Here is a 23,027-nt window from a genome sequence, read left to right on the forward strand (position 1 = left end):
TGGAGGAGCAAAGGTTGAAGGATTGCCGGTGGTTGGCGCTGAACGCCCATAGTGGACGAAGCATCTGGGAATAACTCCGGTGACCGGTCGATACACGCGGGACAGTTACGTAAAAGGGAATAATAAGAGAGAGAGTCGTAGACGCCGCGCCGTGCAGGCATATTTGCCGAGATAAGATAAAGGCCGGCCGCGGTCACGTGCTCGTTGTGCTGTCAAACTTCTCTGTTATGTAAACTTCGCGCTTTCTTGGCGATTTGCCACTTATCGGCGGCCGTGGGTTCCACGGCATCGGGGACTGCGATTTATTTTCGGCGACGCGAGCACGCGCGCCGGATACCGCTCCTTCCTTTTCCCCTTATCGTTGCATTCTCCGCGGGGGAAATCATTTCCCGGCCACGCGACTTCTTCGTACGCAATCTTTCTCCCTTTTTTTTTCTTTTTTTTATTTCGATTTAATTTGCTCATATTGGCTTTATTGAGCGTGTTCGTTTATTCTTCTAGATTACTTCTCTTGATTCTTTTTTCGTATTGTTTGTTATTATATTTGAAGTGAAAAAATCACCACGACTTACAATCTTCTCCTTTTCGTTTTCTCGATGAGATTCTCTATTCGTGGGTTCGGTATATTTTCCTTTATCTTTTTTCTTTCGTATCGTTGATGCGTTCGAGGCGAATAAATGATAATCATCGTTTTATTTGCATAAAGATCGTGATCGTTTTCTTTCCAGAAACCTTCGTAGCAAACACTTTTCATTTCAAATAACATTTATTGTATTACGTTCAATAATGTAATTTCTCCTTTTTATTCGATAGTGAATAAATATAAATTTAAAAGCAACATAATAACCGATAGAAATAATAATATTCGAACTTATCCGAACGACTTCTTTTACAAACATTTTCAAAAATTAATTTTATGCAACATTATACGTATAACGGTGTTAAGCAAGCATAGTTTGGACTATGATAGTGCAGTTCTCCACCCTCTTTGATAATGGCGCGATAACGTGAAAGGAAAAATTGTGTGCTAGATACACACGTAATAAGTTATGTGCAAGAGAAAGGATGACAGAAAAGGGTGAGGTCTGTTGTGACGTGGTTTTCATTTCGGGGGCATGTGCGAGCGACCACGACATCCGTCGTGGATAACGTTTCCCCTTTTTATCGTTACATCGAGCGGAAAAAATATCGCAGTCGCGGTACTTACGTACATACGTATCTGCAACCGTGAATGTCGAAACCGGAACCACGTTGCCGATCATCCGCTCGCTGGCTATGATAAAAGCTGATTTCTTTTTTCCTTTCTTTTGTAACACCTTGCGGCTATTGATACACGCGTTACGTCAGATGCGTCAAACAATGGAAAACAATACCATTTTTAGAGCGTTCGGCAATTCTTTTCAATTTTACGCGAACGTGCGAAATATTTCACTGTAAATTCGCGATTATGCAGCGGATTTCGGGAAACATACGATAAAACACGAAATGCATCGTTTCGCCTTCCCTCCGGTATTAATTAAACATCATTGGACCGTATCTAATAACATTTTACGGACGATTCCGGCGTTTCAACGTGAATTCACGAGTGCTGCCAGCTAAATTCCTCCGGATTCGCTCGTTAATACTTACCCTCGTAAATTTCCCTACACGTAGGATCTATTTCCACGTTATGAGGTCGACGGGATTAATTTGCAATTCGTCAGATATATTTGCAAACGTTATATATCTCTATCCTAGCCACAATTCATACGTCCGATGAATTTCCCTGCCACCGATACGAGAACGAGTGAAACACGATTTCTACCATATCGATTTGGCCAGTTTCTCGACGACTATATTTACTACCATCAGTAGCACAAATTACAGACAGACTATATAGCACCGTTACATCAGCATTTAAGAAAAAATGTTTGCATAAATTTGAGCGAACAGAATCTGGAAGATAGCCAGTTCGAAAAATTTACGCGCGTATTTGTACACTGAATAAGCGGATGATTCGATAGCCTCGAGTCGAGTGTCATCTTAATTATGCGCAATAAGCATCGTCAATATTTTGCATGTAAATATTAGATCAGTGGTGCTCAACCGTTACATGCATTTGTTGTCAAAGGCTTAACCTCCCGAGTACTCTTAACGATAATCCAAATAGTCTCTTAATAATCTCTTAACAATAGTCTAACACACCAACTCTTAGACCCTAAAGCGAAACAGATCTTTCGCTATCATTGCCGACATCTTCAACTAACGTAAGTATAAAACAAGTGATCCACTTTCGACCAATGTACTGCCGATCACACGTATTAGGTCGTCCGAAAAGTGTCTTTCTTTTACGGACACGTCTTTTACAACAACGCATCTTTATACCTAATCTGTCAAACGTTGTGATTCTTATCTTGATAAAGCAAAGTGGCTCATACGTAATTCGATAAAATGATATAAAATGGAAAACGTTGTGCATCCATTATTCCCTTATAAAACGAAAGAAACTTTTTGGACGACCTAATACTAGGACACATGTATATAGTTATTTGAAAACCAATACTTTATATATTTTATCAAACGTTATACGCAAAACGATACATTTCTCTCGTAATTGTCTAATACCTAAATCCAAACTCTCGTTCGATCTGAACGCAATGTATACGATTATGGTCTATTCGTTCTCACGTTAAATCCCTAGTTGACAAGATTAAATCGCGTTCCACGTAGGTACATACACAGCTAGCTTCCATGTACTTGTTGCCAAGTTTACGGCACGTAAACACCTGTAACCGGCAGCTATAGAATGATTTTTCTAGACCATGCGGCGATATTCGAAACGTGTAGCATCGCGATTATTATCGATACGGCCAAGCCGTGCGTTCGAGCACGTTTCATAACATTGCGTTGTCAAGCCAGTCTCACGTAACGGGAGATCCATTTTTGATTGATCAATTTTAAGTCGTTAATCGCCGTCGAAGAACAAAGGTTCATGGCGTTGCGTTCGGTTGATATACAGAGCGGAATAATCGGTTTATTTTGTCGATGAAAATTGTTTTGATAGGACGACTTCGTATCTATTGCCTCCCTCTTTCGGCACTTCCCATTCCCACCCTTAATTTCCGCGTTAATTGAATTTCAAGTTTATGAATAACTTTGTTACTCTCGCCATTTAATCTTCATTTTATTTTTACTTCTTTGTTGATAATTGTTTATTTGACGAGTCGCTTTTTAGGATTGTTAAATCCATTGGTAATTGCACGATAATTTTCTTCGATATTCCGCTTTCTAACATATATTTTTGTACTTAGTGTATATTCATGAAATTGAATATGAAACGAGAGGTGAGATGATGTCGCGATATAAAAATAAGACAGCGCGTATTTACCTTAATAACTTAAAGAGCTTTCAGTATTTCGTCAGAGATCTATTTATCTATTCATTCAGAAAGTACGAACCGAATTCATCGAGAATCACGAAGACATACGAATACGCTTGAAGACATCTGCCAAAGGATTCGCTAAATACGCTGTTTAAAGTTATCCTTCGAACCTACAAAAGCAATAAAAAAATCCGTAAAAGTTTAAAAAAATAAAACTCCACATTTTCCTGCATACAATACCAGGAATTCTAAAAATACGTACACCGATTTCATGCTATCTTCGCTTATCTCAAAACAAACGACGCTTCCTGGTTTACGCCTACGATTCAAAGGCTGTCAGTCGTAGGAAAGGAATTTTTATTCCTCGGAACGCTTCCTCAGATCCCTTTATCACCAATCCGCGATGCGAGGAAAAGAAAATAAAGAGCAGCGGAGGAAAGAAAAAAGAACAGAAAACATGGATCGAAGGTACAAAAGACTGAAAACACGGAAGGATGAACATCGAGCAAAGAATAGCGGTAACAGCAGAAGCAGCATAGACCACGTGGCCGCGCTGTGCGCGTCGCGTAACGGCAGCACGGGCCGAATCTATTTGGTTGTGGAGATCGACCGGCCGATTACGTAACGATAGATTTATATAAATGGTTACGTTGACACTAGAGCCCCAGCCGTAGCTGCCTCGGCCATCGTTATATTATCTAACGTAGAGCACCGCTTGGAAGTACGTCCGATCTACCGTTCCTCTGTCCGAGGAAATTGCCACGAACGTTTAATCGTCGTTACCATCGAGCGGACCAAAGTATCATATTGTTCCAAAAATAACGTCGTCTCTTATTTTCCATTTTGAATTTCTGAGGTAAAATAGAACGATAGCTGGCAAAATTGTCAATTAGCATTGATACAGAAATAACCAGTATCGATGAATTTTTGAAATTTGACGGGAATTCTTTCTTAAGCATCGTTACGCGAAAAAGCGCAAGTTCTTCGTCGTGTGAATGCTCGGTCGCGCACGACGAAAATAACGTTATATGGATTGAAAGAATTGACCGACAATTGTTACATCGTTCGTCCTATTCTTTGGATTTAGCGCGGGCAAATTTTCATTTAGTTCGATGCGTTAAAATTCTTTGGAACCATCTTGATATGACCACTATGCAGATACATGTGGGTCTATTGTCTCTGATTCGTTTCGACATACTTGAAACTCACGTACATACTTAGATTCTATCGATAATATGTATTATGGTTCCACGAGTAAAGCAGCCATTTCAGGCGATATATGTATATATATATTTAGATTATAAATTATATACATTGGATGAAAATACATAAACAACACCGTGGATAACTACCTGTTAGTAATTATTATATTTTCGTAATTTCCGATTATTTCGTAATTGTTTGTCATCTTCTTATCAGTTGTCTTGCTTCCTATTGTTTCAAGTCCAATTCTCCAAAAAATCTAAAATATTGCACTGAACATACGTTCGATGGCTATCAAAGGGATAGAGTCAATTATATATGCAATGGTTCGCATGCCTAGATAATGTACCCCGAATATCGATGAATAGCGTGAAAGCGTAGAAGAGGTTGGCACGAGGATCGATCGGCTGGAAAAGAAGCGCGATTTCCTCGGATCGACGTCGACACCGGGCGACACTTTCGCCCGTGGCATATACGCAGGCGCGCAGGGTCGACGTTTCTGTCAATTACATAATAAAAAGCGTTATGTAAGGACAAGCGCTACGCATAAAACGTAGTGCCAGTATGCCCAGCGACGAACGAACGGAATTAATCGGTTTCATCTTAGAGTGGCGGATATACGGTGGAAGGGACGTGTGCGACTCTTCTCTGAAGCTCGTCGAGTCATCGACATTAGCCGCTGCTTCGAATTTATTCAACATCTATGCGAACACAAGGGGATTTAGTAAAATGTTGTAAAGTGGATGCAATTGTTAGAACGTAATTGGTTAGACCATTAGTTTACGAAACGATGAAAGACGGAGTATGGAATGGGGATTTAAAAAATGCAAGTTTAGCGTTAAGACAATATTTTGTAATTTATCGACGATTAGCTTACGTATCAAATTTATATCGGTCGATAATCGCCACTTGATTATCTCTTTCTTAAATATCAATTCACAATTTTTATTATTTTGTATATAAATTGTACGTAAAGAGACGGTTGAGAACATACGCTTCGATATTACGAACTCTCTTTTCACTCGTAACGTAGCTAGTAAACAAACGCGTCCATCTTTACACTCTGTTCTTTCATTCCATTCTATTTATACTACTATCGCATGTGTATGTATACAAATAGAAATAATACTGCTCCTTAATGGTAAATAAGCCTTAAGACAATATTTTGCAATTTATCGACATAGCTTACGTGTCCAATTTATATCGGTTGATAATCGCCACTTGATTATCTCTTTCTTAAATATCAATTCACAATTTTTATTATTTTACATATGAATTGTGTATAAAGGGACGGTTGAGAACATACGCTTCGATATTACGAACTCTCTTTTCACTCGTAACGTAACTAGTAAACAAAGGCGTCCACCTTCGCGCTCTGTTCTTTCATTCCATTCTATTTATACTACTATCGTATGTGTATGTATATAAATAGAAGTAGTACTGTTCCTTAATGGTAAATAAACTTATACCGCTCCTTAATTTATTATCATCGATTGACAACTGTCATGTCGAGAAACGTAAACGTGTATCAGGTCCGTTTCGTATTCATCGAAGAGTCAGACGATCTCGTTGAAGCTTTACCACGACTGGTTTGTTATTGGTCGTGTTCATTTACGATGAGTTACCGTACCGGAAGAGTCATAGCGTTCTTGATGATCGTTCGGCTTACCACTTCGCGCTGCTTCTTGCGAGTTTCCGACGATTTACGACTTCTACTCCGGACGATACACCTCGGGGAGTAACTAAGAAATTGGAAATTGGTAGACGATTGGGAGATGATAGGTTGCGCCGCGTTGAGAATTTATCGGGCAGATTTAGTGGAAGATCGAGGACTGCTTGAAGATTAGAGAAATGATTAATAGCGGCGGTTTGTAAAGTTAATTCCGTAGGAGATTTGTTCTTTAAATTGGAATATGGAAGAGCGTAAAATTAGAACCGCTTGTAAACAAAAAGCGTAAAACTGTCTGTTTAGGGTGAAAATAGTGTGGTGGTAGAAGATTCGAAGCCAAGGCTGTTAGTAAGAGAGAGGCTTTAATGTTCCTTTCTTTGACGTAGATACATTATGGTGAAAGCAAATTGCTGTTCTACGTAATTATGTATGTTCTACATGAAATACAAAATGTTCTCTAAATGCACGTTTTTCTAATTAGAAATCAGAATAAACTAGACGTACAAATTAGGTATAAATGCGTGGTAATCTTTCACCGACTATGTTTGTACGCAATAATTTATCGTAAAACGATAATCTACGAATATACGTACTCATTACGAGGTCCTTACGAAAGATCAATTTACGAATTAAAAGATCGCTGAAAATTATCGTAACAAATCCGAATGAGGTAACTAGGAAAATACGACGCGTGTTCGCACACTTTGACCATGTACGTTATATTATTGTTTCGAACTCTTCGAGTTCTTTAAACTTCAAATTCGTTCATTTCGAGCATCATTCTCGTTTATTTTTAGACATTCTTTCACTTCGAGCTATCAACTTCAAATAAGAGGATCCTAGACAGTTTCTTCAAGCCTCGAATCTTTATTCTTACAGACCCTTGTACCTCAAACTCTCGGTCTTTAACACGAAGGAACAAAGAAACTTTACAAAAATCAGGTGCCTTCTACCAAGCAGTATGAAAAGTCGCCAACCACTCCTAAAAGTCCCCTCTTCAGGAAGTCATTACCGATAGGAAGTAATCTGGGTTTCCAAGGAATTACGTGACTTCAAGGCGAGTCTGCGATTAACTCGCTGCCTAACCACTTTTCACGAGCTTCTACTTTCGTTTCAATAATTCTCCTCGTATCTGAAATCTTCCCCGCGGTTACCTCTGAGATCTTCCCTAAAAACAGATTCTAAAATTACCATCGAAATCGTTTCTAAAATCGTTGCCGGAATCACCTCTGAAATTATCCATCGTTTCACGAACGTTCGTTTCTATCGCGAACAGACAAGGACGAGGTTATTTCATTTACATTTTGTTCGTCGGCTGGCTATCTGGGCGCGTCGACTGCTTCGAAGAAGTGGAGAACACTGCAGCTGAAGTGGCGGCGTCAAGGAGGCCGGGAGAGTAGGTCAGAGACAGCCAGGAAACTCGATCGAACGAAAGCATCAGCGGGGCGGTACTTGACCGTGAAAAATGGCCGTGTGTCTGTGCAAAGCGAAACAGCGAGGCCGGTCAGCGGATATCGTCGCTTTCTTGGCTTGGAGAAAGCTACCTGTTCTATTCCTTTGGCTTCTAACGCGCGTGAAAATAATATGCGATTATCGCGCTGTTTCGAGGACGCTCGCAGGAAAACGACAGATGATATTGTGGGAATTTTCTATCTGCATAGGATTTTCAGGATATCGTGGAAGAAAAATTGATAATATAATGATAGATGCTCTTAGGTGGGACTTTGCAGGGGGTGTTTCAATATTATTTTGATGACTGACGAAAGAAGTAAAAGCAAGATTACAAGAGATAGCTATCTTCCGTCATTCTTGAAACAAATCGGTTGAAACATAGTAATTTTTGGAAATAAACATACGTACGCTAATGGCGGCGGTGGTATCCTTTGTTGCTTTTATCGTTCACAATTTGCTTTATGAAATGAAGGTTTTTGTTGGCATAGGAGGAAAATAAACACGAGAAATAAAATACAAGTGGCGAGAGAAATATGTCAGGTGTAATAGCTAAGTCGTCGGTAATTTTCGAAAGTGCTACTACGTCACGTGGAAGTAAATAGTATCGCGCTCATAGAAGTCGCCAGGGTTATTTCAGTGGTAAACGTAATGATGCAAAGTGAAATTCAATTTGTAAAACGATCAGAAGACATCCAATCGTGGTCGGCTAATGTATCGGTTATTACACCTGTAAAGTGTCGTTACATAATGTTACCGTTTACAACTAGCACGACACGTTGGTGAAACGTATCAGCTGACGGCAAACAATGATTTCCGTGCTTTGCTTCGAGGAATTGCACGATCATAGTCGTCCACCGTTGCAACGACGTTGCCAATCTCTGCTATTTTTATTGATTATGCATACATTTCGTTATGTTTGTGAAAGTTTGATCTGGTTGTTTGAAATGCAGAGAGCATTCGATCCAATTTCCAACTCTCTGAGCAGCTGCAGTTTATTTTAAATAATTCAAATATCGCAGACCTTTTGATCCTGCTTACTTAATTCAAAAATTTCCAATTTCCAATTTCTACAAGTGACATCTTATTCGAAGTACTCGTTATTGTTAAAGTTAAAAGCAGATACTTCTTCTTTATTTTCTATTTTTAATCTCCGAACCCAGTAATTTTCCCAGCTACGACGACACATAATTACTTGATGTGAGATGTTATTTCTAGATATTTCAATCGTAATAATTGCTATCACGAAATATGTACTTAAGTGTTGCTAGTTATAAATACACGCTCGATATAAAGTAGTTTTTAAGCTACTTTCACTGAAATTATTGTCTAACATTATAACCTTTGCAATTCGAACGTTAAAAAATGCAAGTCAGTTTCGACAATTCCATTTCCTATCCGTCAGCGAATTTAGCGAAACGATATATAACTTCCTTGCACTGGAAGAATAACAATGACATCCACGATTAACAGAACCAATAATCGTTACTATACATCTTTGTCACGTACTCCAATGTATGATACATCTATGACCCTGGGAGTAGCAGATAAATATATAAAGAAAAGCGAGTATAAAGCAGGCTGTCATTAACCTAATCTTATCAGAATACAGAATCTAATCTTGTAACTAGACTGCAGATATTTATTTAAATGAATAGAAAAACATGTAAAAATATACAGAATCGTAAAAATGTAAAGAACACTCAAACTGCAGTACTTTGATATTTACAGGATAGTGCAAATCTCTATGTAAATTCTATTCGTTTTAGTTGCTTGCATAAAAATATAAATTCGCAGGAAAGTTCACGATCTACTTATAGCGAAATGGAACTAAAATTCGACACCGGATATGTCGAAACTGTACAAAAGAAAGAAGAAACCACGCTTGTCCACGTTCATCGGAAAATCTTGTCGCGTTTCCGCCAGTATGCAACGGTTTCGTAAGGCTTTCGATTTCTTGCGATTATTTTGGCCCGCGAAAGCATCCGGGAAACGTAAGCGATTCCTACCTCTACGTAACAGGAGGTGCCAGTGGCGTTGGGTAAATTGGCTGGGTGACACGATTCACAGAGATCGCGGAGATGTCTTATGCAAAACGACGCGTCGAGTACGCATTGTACGCGCGTCGCGCGATTTCCGCGGATGATGCAAACTGACGCGTGCGAAAAGAATTACGCGAGAATACTTTGGCAAGTGGCGTGTCAAGGGACACTGTCGTCGTCCCGACGCACGTTCCACCGGTCGACACGTGGAGCATTATTGATCGTTACCAGAACGAAAGGAGGGAATAGTAAGTACATATGTGCCGTTGATACGATGCACGCTGTGCTTTGCTGTCTTACGCACGGCCAACCTGCTGCTACTGCTTTCGCGTTATGTCAAAGTTGAATTATGGTATCGTACGAAAGCCTTAAATCAATTGTATGTACGTGTCATGTAATGGTCGGCGAATATATTTTTAGGAAACGTTTGCGTATGCTGCTGTACGCAATAAACGGAGTTGATCGTTCATCGTTTATTCTGGTTCTACGTATACAAGTTCCATGCATGATTTATTCTGAATTTACTGCATATCGATAATCATTTTTTTTAGTATGTTTCCCAAGCTCAAGAAATTTGTTAACAATAAAAAGATATACAATTAAAAAAAAAAAAAGAACAATTTGACACGGCTAAACGCATCCTTCGCGATAGTAGAACGCGATCGCAGGTAGTCGTCCGCTGGTTTGATCAGACGATGGTCAAAGCCGCGGGGAACGGGGTGAGTCGCGGGAGACAGGGTCTTTTGGTCTTCTCTCGACACGCTGGTGCAGCTGCATCGGGCGACGCATCGCCGTTGGATCGAATGGACGTCAGCCGTTCCGGCGCAAACAGCCAAGCGTTACGTAAAGGTCGGTCACCCGGCCGCGTACTTCATCGCTGTGCTTGTCGTTGCTGCTGCTGTTGCTCGAGGTACAACGGCTTGTTAACTCGCTTCTCGAACTCGACCTTTATCTCTTTCTCACGTCTTTCTGACTGTCCGTTTTGTCTCATTCTTTCGACCATTGTTACGGCGGTCCCTTTCTTCGATATATCTCATAGCTGCACTTTCTGCATGGTAACGACCGCGCTACGGATATTTATGCAAATTCATATTTTTACGAACACGAAAGAGTAGAATCTAATTAAAACGGGTACTCTACTTTGGGTAATTTCCGTATTTCTGTATATTATGACCATTTTATATCGCCTGGCACTTTCGAATTTCTCATTGATGTGCAAAAATTCGGAGATTAGAAATGAGAAAATCTGGATTGTAACGTGGTGAGAATGTTTTATTTGAGAAATTGCGATTTGAGGGGATTTGTTTAAAATTGAGGAATAAATATCCTTACAGGTTGATTCGAAGAATCTTGAATCGAGCGAACTTCGTACTTCACGATAAATGAAGACACATTCTACGTTTGACCTCGTCAGTCTCGGCACAATTAAGTGTATTTTGCGATATCGTCAAGTATAATTACAAGAGCGTTAACCGAGATCTTACCAGCCTTACTTTTATTTGAAAGTAATTTTACTCTCTTTTATGATAAAATAAGAACTACGCTAATGACGCTTTTCTAACGACTGTAAAATAGGTGCTCATTGAGTATAAATGATACTAACGTTCGTCGATCGATCTTAAAAGTTTCGTTTTGATGCGATATTTCTGAAATCACACGTTCGCGTGCAAAATGGGGACAACTATGTTTGTATTTGCAGATAGTAGAACAGCGCTTTACGTGTTTCGATTAATTTAGTGTATTTTATCGATTGGAGGAACGACGCAGTACTTGGATGACTAGTTGATTAACTTGGAAACAAAGTTCACATAGACTTGCATTAAACTTGAAGTTTCCACAGAGTTACTTAACTCGATGGCGAAGTTTATAATCAACGAAGTGAGATACAATTGGAGTTACAACGAATTCTATGATAATCACAATGCAATAAGTTTTATTGCACTGAAACTCCTATCCAGGAAACTACGGTTCGTGTGTTTCGATTTGACCCGTTATGCAGTCAAGTCAGTAGCTACAGACGTATCCAACGTGACAAGAATCGCCATGTATTACAATGAAGGTTTACAGCCAATATCGGAACATCTTTGAGCTATGAAATTCTAAAATTCGCAACACCGCTATTATAAGACTTGTCCTGAGATATAAATCGCTTGAAATTTTCATCCTGGTAATGTTATCTCAAATTATTGTCGAATCACGTGGTTGCCAGATTTGCGTTATTTTGAACTTTGACCCCAGACAATGGATCCTGAATCTATGAATCCCGAAACTATGGTTCCTGGATCTAAGATGTTATTGGTCCCTAGTCGAATTTAGATTTGGATTCAGAATCTCAGATTCCAGATTTCAAAGATTCTGGACACCGAAAACAAGTCTAGACTCCTGGACTTTATATTTAATGTCCGTGGTTTAAAATTTGGTGTCGAGGTTCGGAGATTACGATCATCGAACAGGGGTAGAAAGAATAGATGGGATAGGATCCTCTGACTCATGAATGGCTTCAGATGGACCTCGCAACTATGTGGTCGTGAATCGTGAGATTCTACGTTGTAGAAATTGGCCGCAAATTCCAACAGCATGGATTACGAGGTCACACGCTTCAATTGTAGATCAGGACAGGTCTCATGACACTTGGATCATGGATTACTAGGTTCCACGGATCAGTGGTTTATCGGGACACGTGCTACGATCCCTAGGTCGTGGACCTGGAAATTCCATGTTCCTGTTATAAAAGTAAATCTCGTAACTTTAGGATTATGGACTTTGAAGTTTGATGGTTCCGAAATGGGTTAGAGTATTCTATAAGTTTGAGGTCACGTAGTTCGGGATCTTGCCGTTCTAGAATATCCCGATGCATGTTCTACTGCATTGTTGTAGTTTAGACCGTTCTCTTGGCTCCGATATCTTGGCTTAAGAGGAGTTTCTTACTCGATTATGGTTCTCTTATTTGGATCGTTTCCCTTTGCGTTGGTCCTTGTTAATTATTTTAAAATGTTTAGCAGCTGTTACCTTACATTGCTGTTTATGTTTTTGTGATTTTTGCTGTATTTGCGGGAAATCTAAAGATGAAAAATGTGATGAAGATACGAAACGTGAACGATATTCGATGATATATAAAATATCCAAGGTAAAGTATTTATAATCTTCAATAAATAAAATAAATCTCTATTGTAATTCTACTACAAGTTTTCATCTGGATACAAATCTGCATAAAAATTTACATTATGCTAATTAACGATGTTCAAGTATACCTTGTTATTCTGCGACCGCTTACTATTTTTTACTTTCCTGTTTTTTTTTTTTTTTTTTTTACAGATTGTGTCGTCGCCGTAATACCGTTGTCGGTTAACGGCATTTCCTTTATTTAACTTTGTTCACGGTTTTATTGGCGATGTTGATCGTGGCGATGTATATTCCGCTCCTAATATAAACCAAAGCGTTTTTATTGAAGCGTCCATTATTCGATGAACGCACTCGTCTGCGATAGCTCGACTTTCATCGATATCGTGGTCGTCTAATTAATTATCGACACTGCCTCCTCTGTTTTCTTGCTTCTTATTTCTTGCAACAGTAGGTTTCTTTCACGCTCTTCTTTCGATTTAAATATTATGAACGACACTTCTTCTTGTGTGACTCAACTACGACGAACGAATGTCTTGTTTCTTTTATCAGTGAATTTCTTTTCCACAAAAGCTAATTCCTTTTCCCGACTATGTACGTGATCCGTTCAGTACATTTATTGGTGCGATATGTCGTTAGCTACGAGTTAGTTATTATAAGTTAGTCATCAGTTAAAGTTCCAGTAAGGTTAAATTTAGCAAATTTGTAAAAGTGAAAGGCTTCAAGAACCGTGAAGCCCTAAATCATTGATACCGATATCGGCTAATATTGATTTGCTGTGTGTATTTCAGTAGGGATGAAAGCAGGCGGATACATTTTGATCGAATTACTTCTATGTTCTAAATTGTATCTTTCCTTTCTAATGAAGTTACGTCAATTCAGCCGTTACATAGACGTAGCTTTAAACGAAGATAGAGATTGTCTCTTTTTTCCGAGCACCTCCAGACACATGTTATTCCGAGAAGAAATAAATCGGCAACCAGACATGCAGTTGTTAAACTCGTTAACGCAACCTCTTTAAGCTGTAATCAAGTTGATTAAGTGGAATAAGTGTGTAATCGATTACTCGTATGGTCTGCATCTCGATTCTGTAGCCAGGAAATAGAGATATAATACCGTGTAATACGATCGGTCGAATTAACGAATAATCTTATTAGTTGTGAGTGGTTGATCATTTTTATGATTAGTTTCAATCAAGTCATAAGCCTTCTTCGGTTAAAAACAGTGCACAAAGGAAATAAATATATCTTCAACGTTGCTACATGCGAATACGATTTTAGATCATCCTAAATACCATACTAAGATTTATTTTCCTCGTATCCGTAAATCAGAAAGCATTCCAGGATTTCTATTTTTGCATGCACACAAAAAATGCTTCAAAGAACGGTCCAAAATTCCAGTGACACTTTTACGTGCTCTTTTGCTGACTCATCCGGCCAATTCAACGAACATCTGGATCTCGTCCATTGGTCGATCACGTGTCTATTCGTTAGATGTTCAGGGTAAAGGTTGTTGCTTGTATCAGCCTTTAATCTCATTTACATGTGTTTCACAGTGCAGGAACACTTGAACGATACGTATAAGATACATAAGGGCTTATTTGTCTGGAAAAAAACGTGGTGATGTTCTGTGCACTTGGTTGAACGGTTAGACGGACCTGGTTTTCTGTTTCTTTTTTTCTTTTTCTTTTTTGCTTCTCCTCGGGAGGTACTCGCGTGGGCAGACTATTACTTGCGTCTGTGTGGAAGTGTTGCGGATTATTGCAGCTCGTAACTTGTTCTCGGAATGAACTTCTATCGATTGAACCCGACATCCTGTTCTCGTGCGACGCGCTCAGAAGGCCCTTTGTCTTTCTTCGCAGCAGAGCGGTTCAGATCGAAACTGGTTGGCAGTGGTTGGCCCTGTTTTTTAATGACTTTGACTTCTTTTCGTATCGTGTTGCACTCTCGCGACGAGTTTATAGAAATAAAATAATATTCTATGTTCGTTTGAATTTTTAGGGATTTGATTATTAGGTATGTCGTATCGAAAAAAAAAAAATAAAAAAATAAAAGTGAAAATATTTTGCCAAAATTTTCGTATCGAACGTAATGCTCTTGTCGTATTTCTCGAATACCTCCAGAAGCTTGAAAATAAATTTCGACGATGATCTCATGGAAGAAGATGGTTTCATGTCTTTCTGCTTTTATGTATTTTTCTTTCTTTTTCAATCGTTTTCCGTAAACTACAGGAAGTTGAACATTTTTCCTTTTTAAAGCTGTAAACGTCGTTTCGATGTTGGCTCTTCCTTTCCAGAAGAATATGGAATTTTTAACAGAGAATTTATGAGCCGCGTTCACTCGTTAAGGATGTAAACGTCCCTCTTGCCTACGAAACCGCATTTGGAACGCACTGTTCAATGTAGAAGAGTTCTTTTATGCATTTCGCTTCTTAGAGAGGTTAATCCCTCTATAAATCACGTTATTAAAGATTTAAATGTTATTTTACTTCGCAGATTTGTCTTTAAATTTGCCCGCTATACATTATTCACGTATTACTTAAATATAACTGAAAATATTATTTTTGGAAAATTGAGCAACGGATTGCAGTTTTATTTTGCTGATACGATGCTGATACGACACGGGAGCTAAAAATTTCCAACACAGCTGAGAAACGCGTTTCTGTTGCTTTTGAAACTTAATTTATTTATCACTTGAATACGTGGCCTGCCAGAGTTTATTAAATTTGCCTTAAGAGGTGAATAAACAATAACAAGTGCTTTTAGATTTAATTAAATTTATCTTTCTGTAAACTTTCGTTCTTTTTAGTCATATATAAATATATTTTCTTCTAGAAGCTTATTTTCCTTAAATGCAACGATGCCAATATATTGCGTCAACTACCTTCTACGTAAATTCATTCTTGTCAAGTAGAAATCCAAGTAGGACGTAAATTTAGCGAAAAAATTCGAAAAGTCAACAATCTCCGGTTTAAGTTTTATTACTAAAACACGACGTTTTAAACGAGAAGCAAACTCGTAAACTCGCGAAGTTTATACCCAGCGTGAAAAAGAGAATTGTAAGGCGGCCAGTTTACTTCATCGTTCGACCGTAAAATCGCAATTCTTCACGCTAAACCCTCACTGTCATAATCGGTGTCAGTTGAACGAAAACGAGCAACAAGCTGCCACAGTACCGTCAAGAAAAGCGTTGGTTGCGAATGACGAGCAGGCGATTTGCACGATACAGGCGAGACTGCATCCTGGCATTGTGAGCAATGTCATTGCCTCCGCGGGTAGAGGCCCTTGCCTGGTCGAGGACGAATTTCCGGCACGCGCCATCACCACCAATGCCAAGTCGAACCGATTCATCGACCTCCATTTATCAACGCTGACCGCAGGTCTGTCGACATCGTAAATCTTCTTTAAACGTGTTTTGCGGATTGTCGCGCGTGCGACATTTAGTCTTGCGATATACGAATACTCTATTCACCGGATTGCTTTGTCACCTAGTGCGATTATGAAGACAGAATAGGGTCGTGACGATGAAATTTTGTACCACGTTTTAGTATGGCCGCAATAACGAGTTTTATGATGATTTATGGTATCATTTGGAAGATCGAAATTAACGTGATATTTAATTTTGACGATGAGCAATTTGATTTGGTTTTGAATTGATCGCGAAGTCTGATGATTTGTGCTATTGTAATACTTGGAACCTTAGTACTGATATGATCTTCAATGTTGGCAAAGAGATTTTTTATTATTGAAAGAGATATATCTACTGTTATAAGATAAGATTGTTGAGAATATTGATCAGAAAGTGGAGAGTTTAAAATGGTTGGATTGATATTTGTTGATGCTTTTATCGACCAAAGTTAAATAGTCATATTACCGCGTCATATAAATTCAATTTTAATTTACCATATAAAAGAAACTTTTCATTCGACTTGATTTTATTACGACGGAGAGAATAGTAGCTAGTAGCTCGCGTTTAAATGATATTTTATGCGTAATAAATGAAGCTTCAATCACTCAGCGAACAGTCGTAATTATGGAATAGTGGTAGATATTTCGTTCATATGCGCACAGTCTCGAAGAGGAACGGATGCCATCGAAATCGTGACCGCGTACAAACCTATTTCGAGAAAGTTACATGACGATGTTCCAGCGTGACTACGCGCATTCGGCTTACACGAGCGTTTGGTTCATAGTAAACTTTACCTTGAGCAAATTATAGGATGAAACGTTGCATTAGGCTGATTCGTTCGATCGGCGTTTACGGGAGGAGTAATGAGATCGAAATCGTTTTCTTTGATTCCGGATCGGTCTAATGCCTCTGCTCAATTCCATAATTTCGTATTAATTGTATGTACGCGAAGAAAATTTGATTATTCTTTTATTTTTTATTTATTTATTTTCATCAATATTTTCAGCAATAATCTTCGAATGACGCAAATTTAAATGTTACCTTAAGGACGACGAAGAAACGATGATATATTTCTTCTTCGTGGAGAAGATTTCTTTTGCTCGATGTTCAGATAGGATTGCTTCTATCTTATTGTGACTCACGATAGTCGTAAAGATATAAATTCTACTTTTTGTTTAAATATTCTTTCAAAACGGAATACATATTCGTATAATGAGAAACCAGATCAGAATGATAAAGCTACAAATGTACGGTACATTCTGAAAACTTATGAAACAATTTTATATTCTGTGAATAAATTGGGAGAGAAACGTCGACGCTTGCGTCGCATAATGTTCCCTGTTGGCATATCCTATAAATAAACGAATTGCCTTTTTACGCGATTATTACCGTTATTCTATTCCATTCGCGATTTGTAGTTTTATCGTAACGAAGAAATCTACGCCATGGTATTACTTTCTTTACGAAAAAGTACAAAATAATTAACGATTCTGCGACGGCTGGTTAATCTCTTAATTTACGTGCCGCTTTATACATTATTCACACGATTGAAATGGCTTCTCGGGCAATCAACATTCGTCGCGAAATCTCAATGACGCGAACGCTTATCGAATAACGATTTAAGAATAAGAACGATGTCGAGATTTGGAGAGCGTCATTCAGTTGCACGAATTTGTATTCAGCGGGAGATCGTTTTACGCTTATGCAAAAGCGAAAAAGATATTTGTCGTGACAAGGAAATTGTTTGATCGAATTGAACTTCCCCGCAGAATTTTTAGAGGCTTTAGAAACATCGGCTTTGTCCAAGAATTTCCTCGATTGTTGCGTGAAATCTTTCCCCGAAATTTAATCTGCGAGAAAAGGTATTGCGGTGAAACAGAAGGGACCATCTTGTTGCCAAGAGAATTCCCGTCTGTACTCATCGGAGTCAATATCCTAGCGATGCTTTACGTTCCTGTTTCCTCCTGTTTCAGCGCCAAACAGCCCACTCCATCTTAGCAACAGGGCTCACGTTTTGCTCCTGCTGAATAGGCCTCAAGCCTCCCTTACGGATGCTGATCATGCTGTTAGGCTACGACCGGACTGGGGCAAGGTGAGAAACACCTTTATGTCATGGTACATTATCGCGTTAGAATAGCGTGCAAAGGAGCAGTGTACGTGCAAATAATTTGTATCGCGTGTATACGAGAAAATAATTTATTTGATGTTTTATGTCAACTTAGTTTCTACTTGTCATAGAATTAGATGGATTTCTCGGCGTGCGCCTTTTTAGAAACGCGTGATAACGTTCGAGTCAATGAAAATAATGTGTCACGTATAATATATTAATAAGTTATGACGCATGGTTTTTAAATTATGAATAAAGCTGTTTATTTAATTGCAGTACATCTTATTCGATATAAGTCAAAAGGTATTTTCGCCATATTTATCTTTTGTCATACGATCCGTTTTAATATTCAAATATTTGTATGAAAGCTAAAAAAGATGTGACATGTAAAATTGAAAATAACGATTGCGTACAAGCATATTTGATTGAAATTTCCTACGTGACTGTAACATAAGAAGCAGCGTGTTTCTCCTACTTGGCACGCAGTTCGATCAGATGTCTAGCTACGTATTGTCCTTTTACCCTTAACCCAATCCTGGCCCGAACTCACCAAGCCACGCGTGACACGTTATTTCCAACCGAGATCCGAGGGTTAGATGAGATGTCTGATAGTCTGATTCAAAGCAACCACCCTATTGAGAAACGTGACAAATAGGAAGAATTTTCTTTCAGTTTCATTAATTTTACGTATATTTCACTGAATTAATTTTCCGCTACGAAACGGATGGTAAATATTAAAAATTGTCATTAGTTTAACTTTTGGTAATGCTAGCGATAAAAAGTTATTTTTAAAAAATTCATAGTTTATTAAATAATAATATTTCGACGTTTCTTATTCGTAAAATGAAATTAATATCTAAACTTATCTCCGTTTTCTGTTATTCCTATAATCATGAATTAAAAATACTTCGATCAATTGTAATGTTGTGTCTGTCCATTAAGTTCGCCAACATGTTGCTCAAAATACGAATTTTTTTCTGATCGATAACGCCGCGGTAGCTGTATCATTTATAGTAATGACGTAAATTGATAACGGTTTGTATTATCACGAGATAACATTGTTGCTAACAATGGAAATATCGTGCAGCATAAGGAAAAAAACCACGTGCATCATCCGCCGATATAATGAAATACAAGTAATCGTTTGTATTGGTTTATGTAAAGCAATTTACATGCGTAGTGAATAATTTAAGCTCAGAGAAAAAAGATCTGACTGATTTTGTATTTGCATGAACGAACCAATTAAAATGAATGAACTTCACGCCGTGCATTCTTGCAACATTGATTCTTCGATAAAACAAAGTTGATTCATCGATAAAGTTCTTCCTGTTTCTACGCCTATGCATCCCATACATCTTTGTAGTTGGTTTTGTGTCTTGGTACCGTTGTACATCAATTACGCGTTTATGTCAGTCCCGTTAAGGTGAAAAGTGAAAATTGAAAATAACTGTTTATTCGAGATACTTTGCTTAGGAAATTATCTTTTAACTAAATTATGGATTTGACAGGCTTTTAATATTTTCCTATTTTTCTATCGCCGAGAGGCACGAACTAAATAAATAATAAATAATAAAGTAAATATTTTTCTATCGATATTCGTCGCGTGAGTAGAACGGGTTATTGAGTAATATTCTGAATATTCCATAAGAATTTCATAAGATTTTCATTTTATGAGATATCAATTACCAGTTAAAATGGAGCGGATTTTAATTACTGCTTTGTCATTTGTCAACAGGGTCATTACAGACGAGGGGTGGCTTTGTCGGCTCTTGGCAGACACGAGGAGGCGCTGTTTGCCCTTTGTATTAGCGTAGCTATCGACAAGAATCCTCAAGCTGTGCGTCACGAATTGATCAAGGTATGTCGATTTTTATATTAAGTCTAAATGTTACGTCGTCCTGCGGATAACGTTCACCTTTCGCGCCTTGTTCCACTGCGAAAACCCGCGCGACCCTTTGACGTATTTCTGTTAGAGAAAAACAGCGTAGAATTGCTGCAATAATATTCTTATCGTTTTTATTTCAATATCGAGATCTTAGCGATCAATCGATTTACGATAATTTGAAGAAGGAGACTGACAAATAAAATCTGCCATCCTTGAACGATGCAACAAAGTCTGTCAGATAAATTAGATTTTTTTCCTGAAATAATTGTGATTTCTTTAGTGGCTATAAAAGATGAAATTATAGAGTTGTTTACTGCGTGTTTAAAAAATGCACAAAAAGAAACTCATTTACTATGTTCACTGTTATCTCGATCGTTCTGTTGATTGTTATCAAGTTAATTTATTACGCGTTTTCCACGCTTTTCTTGATAAACTTCGATAAAGATGACGTTATTGTCTGCGGTTAATTCTACGCGTTTTCTTATAACCTTACAATAATATGTACTATGAGCTACAATGACAGGGGACAAGTGAATTTTATTTCGACATCGATAATGAAAGATTACTTGTAACAATTTTCTTGCTGTAATTTGTTAACGATATTTATATACTTCTACTGGTAAGTTACTTTTGACAAATTTTTGTAAACAATTCGACCGTCGTAAGGTACGAATTCAATTAATTTTCTACGTATTAAAAGTAGTTCTATATAAAAACATCACGAAGTAATATTCATAGAAATGTGGCGGATCGGTGACAACAGGACGCCGACAGGTAGAGGACATCAACGCGGTCCTGCTGTCGCCGATCCGCCACAGAAATTAATCGACGGATAAATAATATTAAATTATTATATATGAATATTAAAAATATCGCTAGAATTTTTACATTCGTCTTATCTTTACGATGCAATACTTTCAACTAGTCATTTACAATGTCCATTTCAACATCAAGAAAGAAAAGATAATATCCACTGAACGAGAATCCAAGAATACAATTATTTATTTAGATAGAATACCACATTATTTATTTAGATAAATTTATTTGAATTCAATTATTTAGATTACCTGCACAAGATTGTTTTTAGATTACTTTACGTTAACTATTATTCCAACACAGTATTAAGCGATTACTCTAATCAAGCACGCTCGTATATAAAGTAACGATACAAAACGATAGATTGCGTTATCTACGCGAAAAGAGTAGCATAAATAAAGCGTAACGCTCCTTTAGAAACGTCCGACGTTAAATCCGAAAGAGTCAACGACTCGATCCGCGTGTAATTCTCCACACGGAACGAGATCCTTTGGAGAGGGATCCGTTAGCGTTTATTCTCATTTTAATATGGTCGCGAACGATGCACGACCGGTGGATAAGTACCCGCGGATGAACAGTACAAACGAGCGAAAGAGAGATCAAGATACCACGCCGAAGTCACGAACGTGTACAAAAGAAATGGACGTCTGTGCGCGACGGCATTTCCGGTACGGCTGCTAGCGGTGTAGCTTAATGACTCGGTATGATAGTCGTCAGGTGAGTGACCCGTACCGGGGCAATGATAACTACTCGCGAATAGACACGCTGTTCGAGGAGAGCGTACTGTTTGTTGCGTGACACGTGTTCCTCTCGATTCTGACTTTCGTGCCGATTACTCGCTTCTCGTATCGTTTTTTCTTCCCTCTCTTTTGTGTCGTTAGTAAACTACCGCGCATCACGAGAATACGTGGAAAATACGAAGAATATGATAATTGGAAGAGAAATGTACGTCGGCTAGCGTTAACGTGATTATTAGTTATTGGTAGATATGAAGTTTGTGTCTCGCAGATTTATGAGAATAAAGTTCACAGTACTGCAATTTTTCTAATAAATGTCTAAACTTTATAGCATAACGACAGTTTCTACGTATTGAATGTATTATAATATGAATTGGCGACAAAGAAGATTTAAAACGGAGCAATGTGCAAGGTCCTTGCTATAGTCTGTAAACTTAAAAAAAATAGATCTGCAATTGAAACGTACGTGGAATAGGATACCTCTTATGTCTATTGGATCGTACGTTTAATCAGATATATGAATAACTGATTAGTTTAAAGATATACGAGGAATATTATTTATTGGTCGGAAATAAAATAAAATATATAATAAAGAAACTGGTTCTACAGCTTCTAACGTATTATAATATCTCAGATTTATAAAATGATATTTCTTTCGAAAGTGTAAAACTGAACTAATGAATTGATTTTTAATTAGTCGGAATGGCGGTCGTTCTTCGTTCTGTTTCTGCGACGTAGTCAGCCTAATTAGATGAATAATTTCACATGTGTTGTAAATAAAGTTATGCAAATTTATTGAATGAAATTAATATGGATTCTGTCCGTATAAAGTGTACGATTGAAAACGTAAAAGCCTTACGAGATGTATAATAATTTACAGCATAATGGAGTGTCGATAAAGTCACCTTTGCATGAAAAAGTTACAAGTCCTAGCTAGCATCAATGGATTAATTAAGTTCGACTAAATCTGATTTCTCGCGAGAAAGAATCGCGATGACTGTAAGAATTATACTGCGTGGCATTAACCGAAGACCTCATCGCGTACACACCATCCTCTTAGGCAGCCTTTACACAATCATTTCTTCATTTTCTGAGAAATATCCGATTAATCAAGTCACTAACGAAATTATATTGGAAAGTTCGGACAAGCCAAAATGCTCGAACAGCGAGATCGCAAAAATGAATTTTCCTATTCGTGTCGAATTGAAGTTTTCTCACATAAAATTATTTT

General features: G+C 38.0%; 1 protein-coding gene across 2 annotated transcripts in view; it reads left to right on the plus strand.

The window, feature by feature from the left end:
- The window catches only part of LOC122568553 (LON peptidase N-terminal domain and RING finger protein 1), a 62,259-nt gene that overhangs the window by 25,138 nt on the left and 14,094 nt on the right, over window positions 1-23,027 (plus strand). The window contains exons 1-3 of one of the 2 annotated variants that reach the window (XM_043728428.1): window positions 9,745-9,972; window positions 18,225-18,343; window positions 20,094-20,216. In XM_043728428.1, the coding sequence (XP_043584363.1) occupies window positions 9,771-9,972; window positions 18,225-18,343; window positions 20,094-20,216 (444 nt within the window). In that variant the 5' untranslated portion in view covers window positions 9,745-9,770. Of the gene's footprint in view, window positions 1-9,744; window positions 9,973-18,224; window positions 18,344-20,093; window positions 20,217-23,027 lie in introns of those variants that run through there. The other variant, XM_043728427.1, reaches the window with a different exon arrangement.

Source organism: Bombus pyrosoma, linkage group LG6 (genome assembly GCF_014825855.1).
Source record: "Bombus pyrosoma isolate SC7728 linkage group LG6, ASM1482585v1, whole genome shotgun sequence".
NCBI lineage: Eukaryota > Metazoa > Arthropoda > Insecta > Hymenoptera > Apidae > Bombus > Bombus pyrosoma.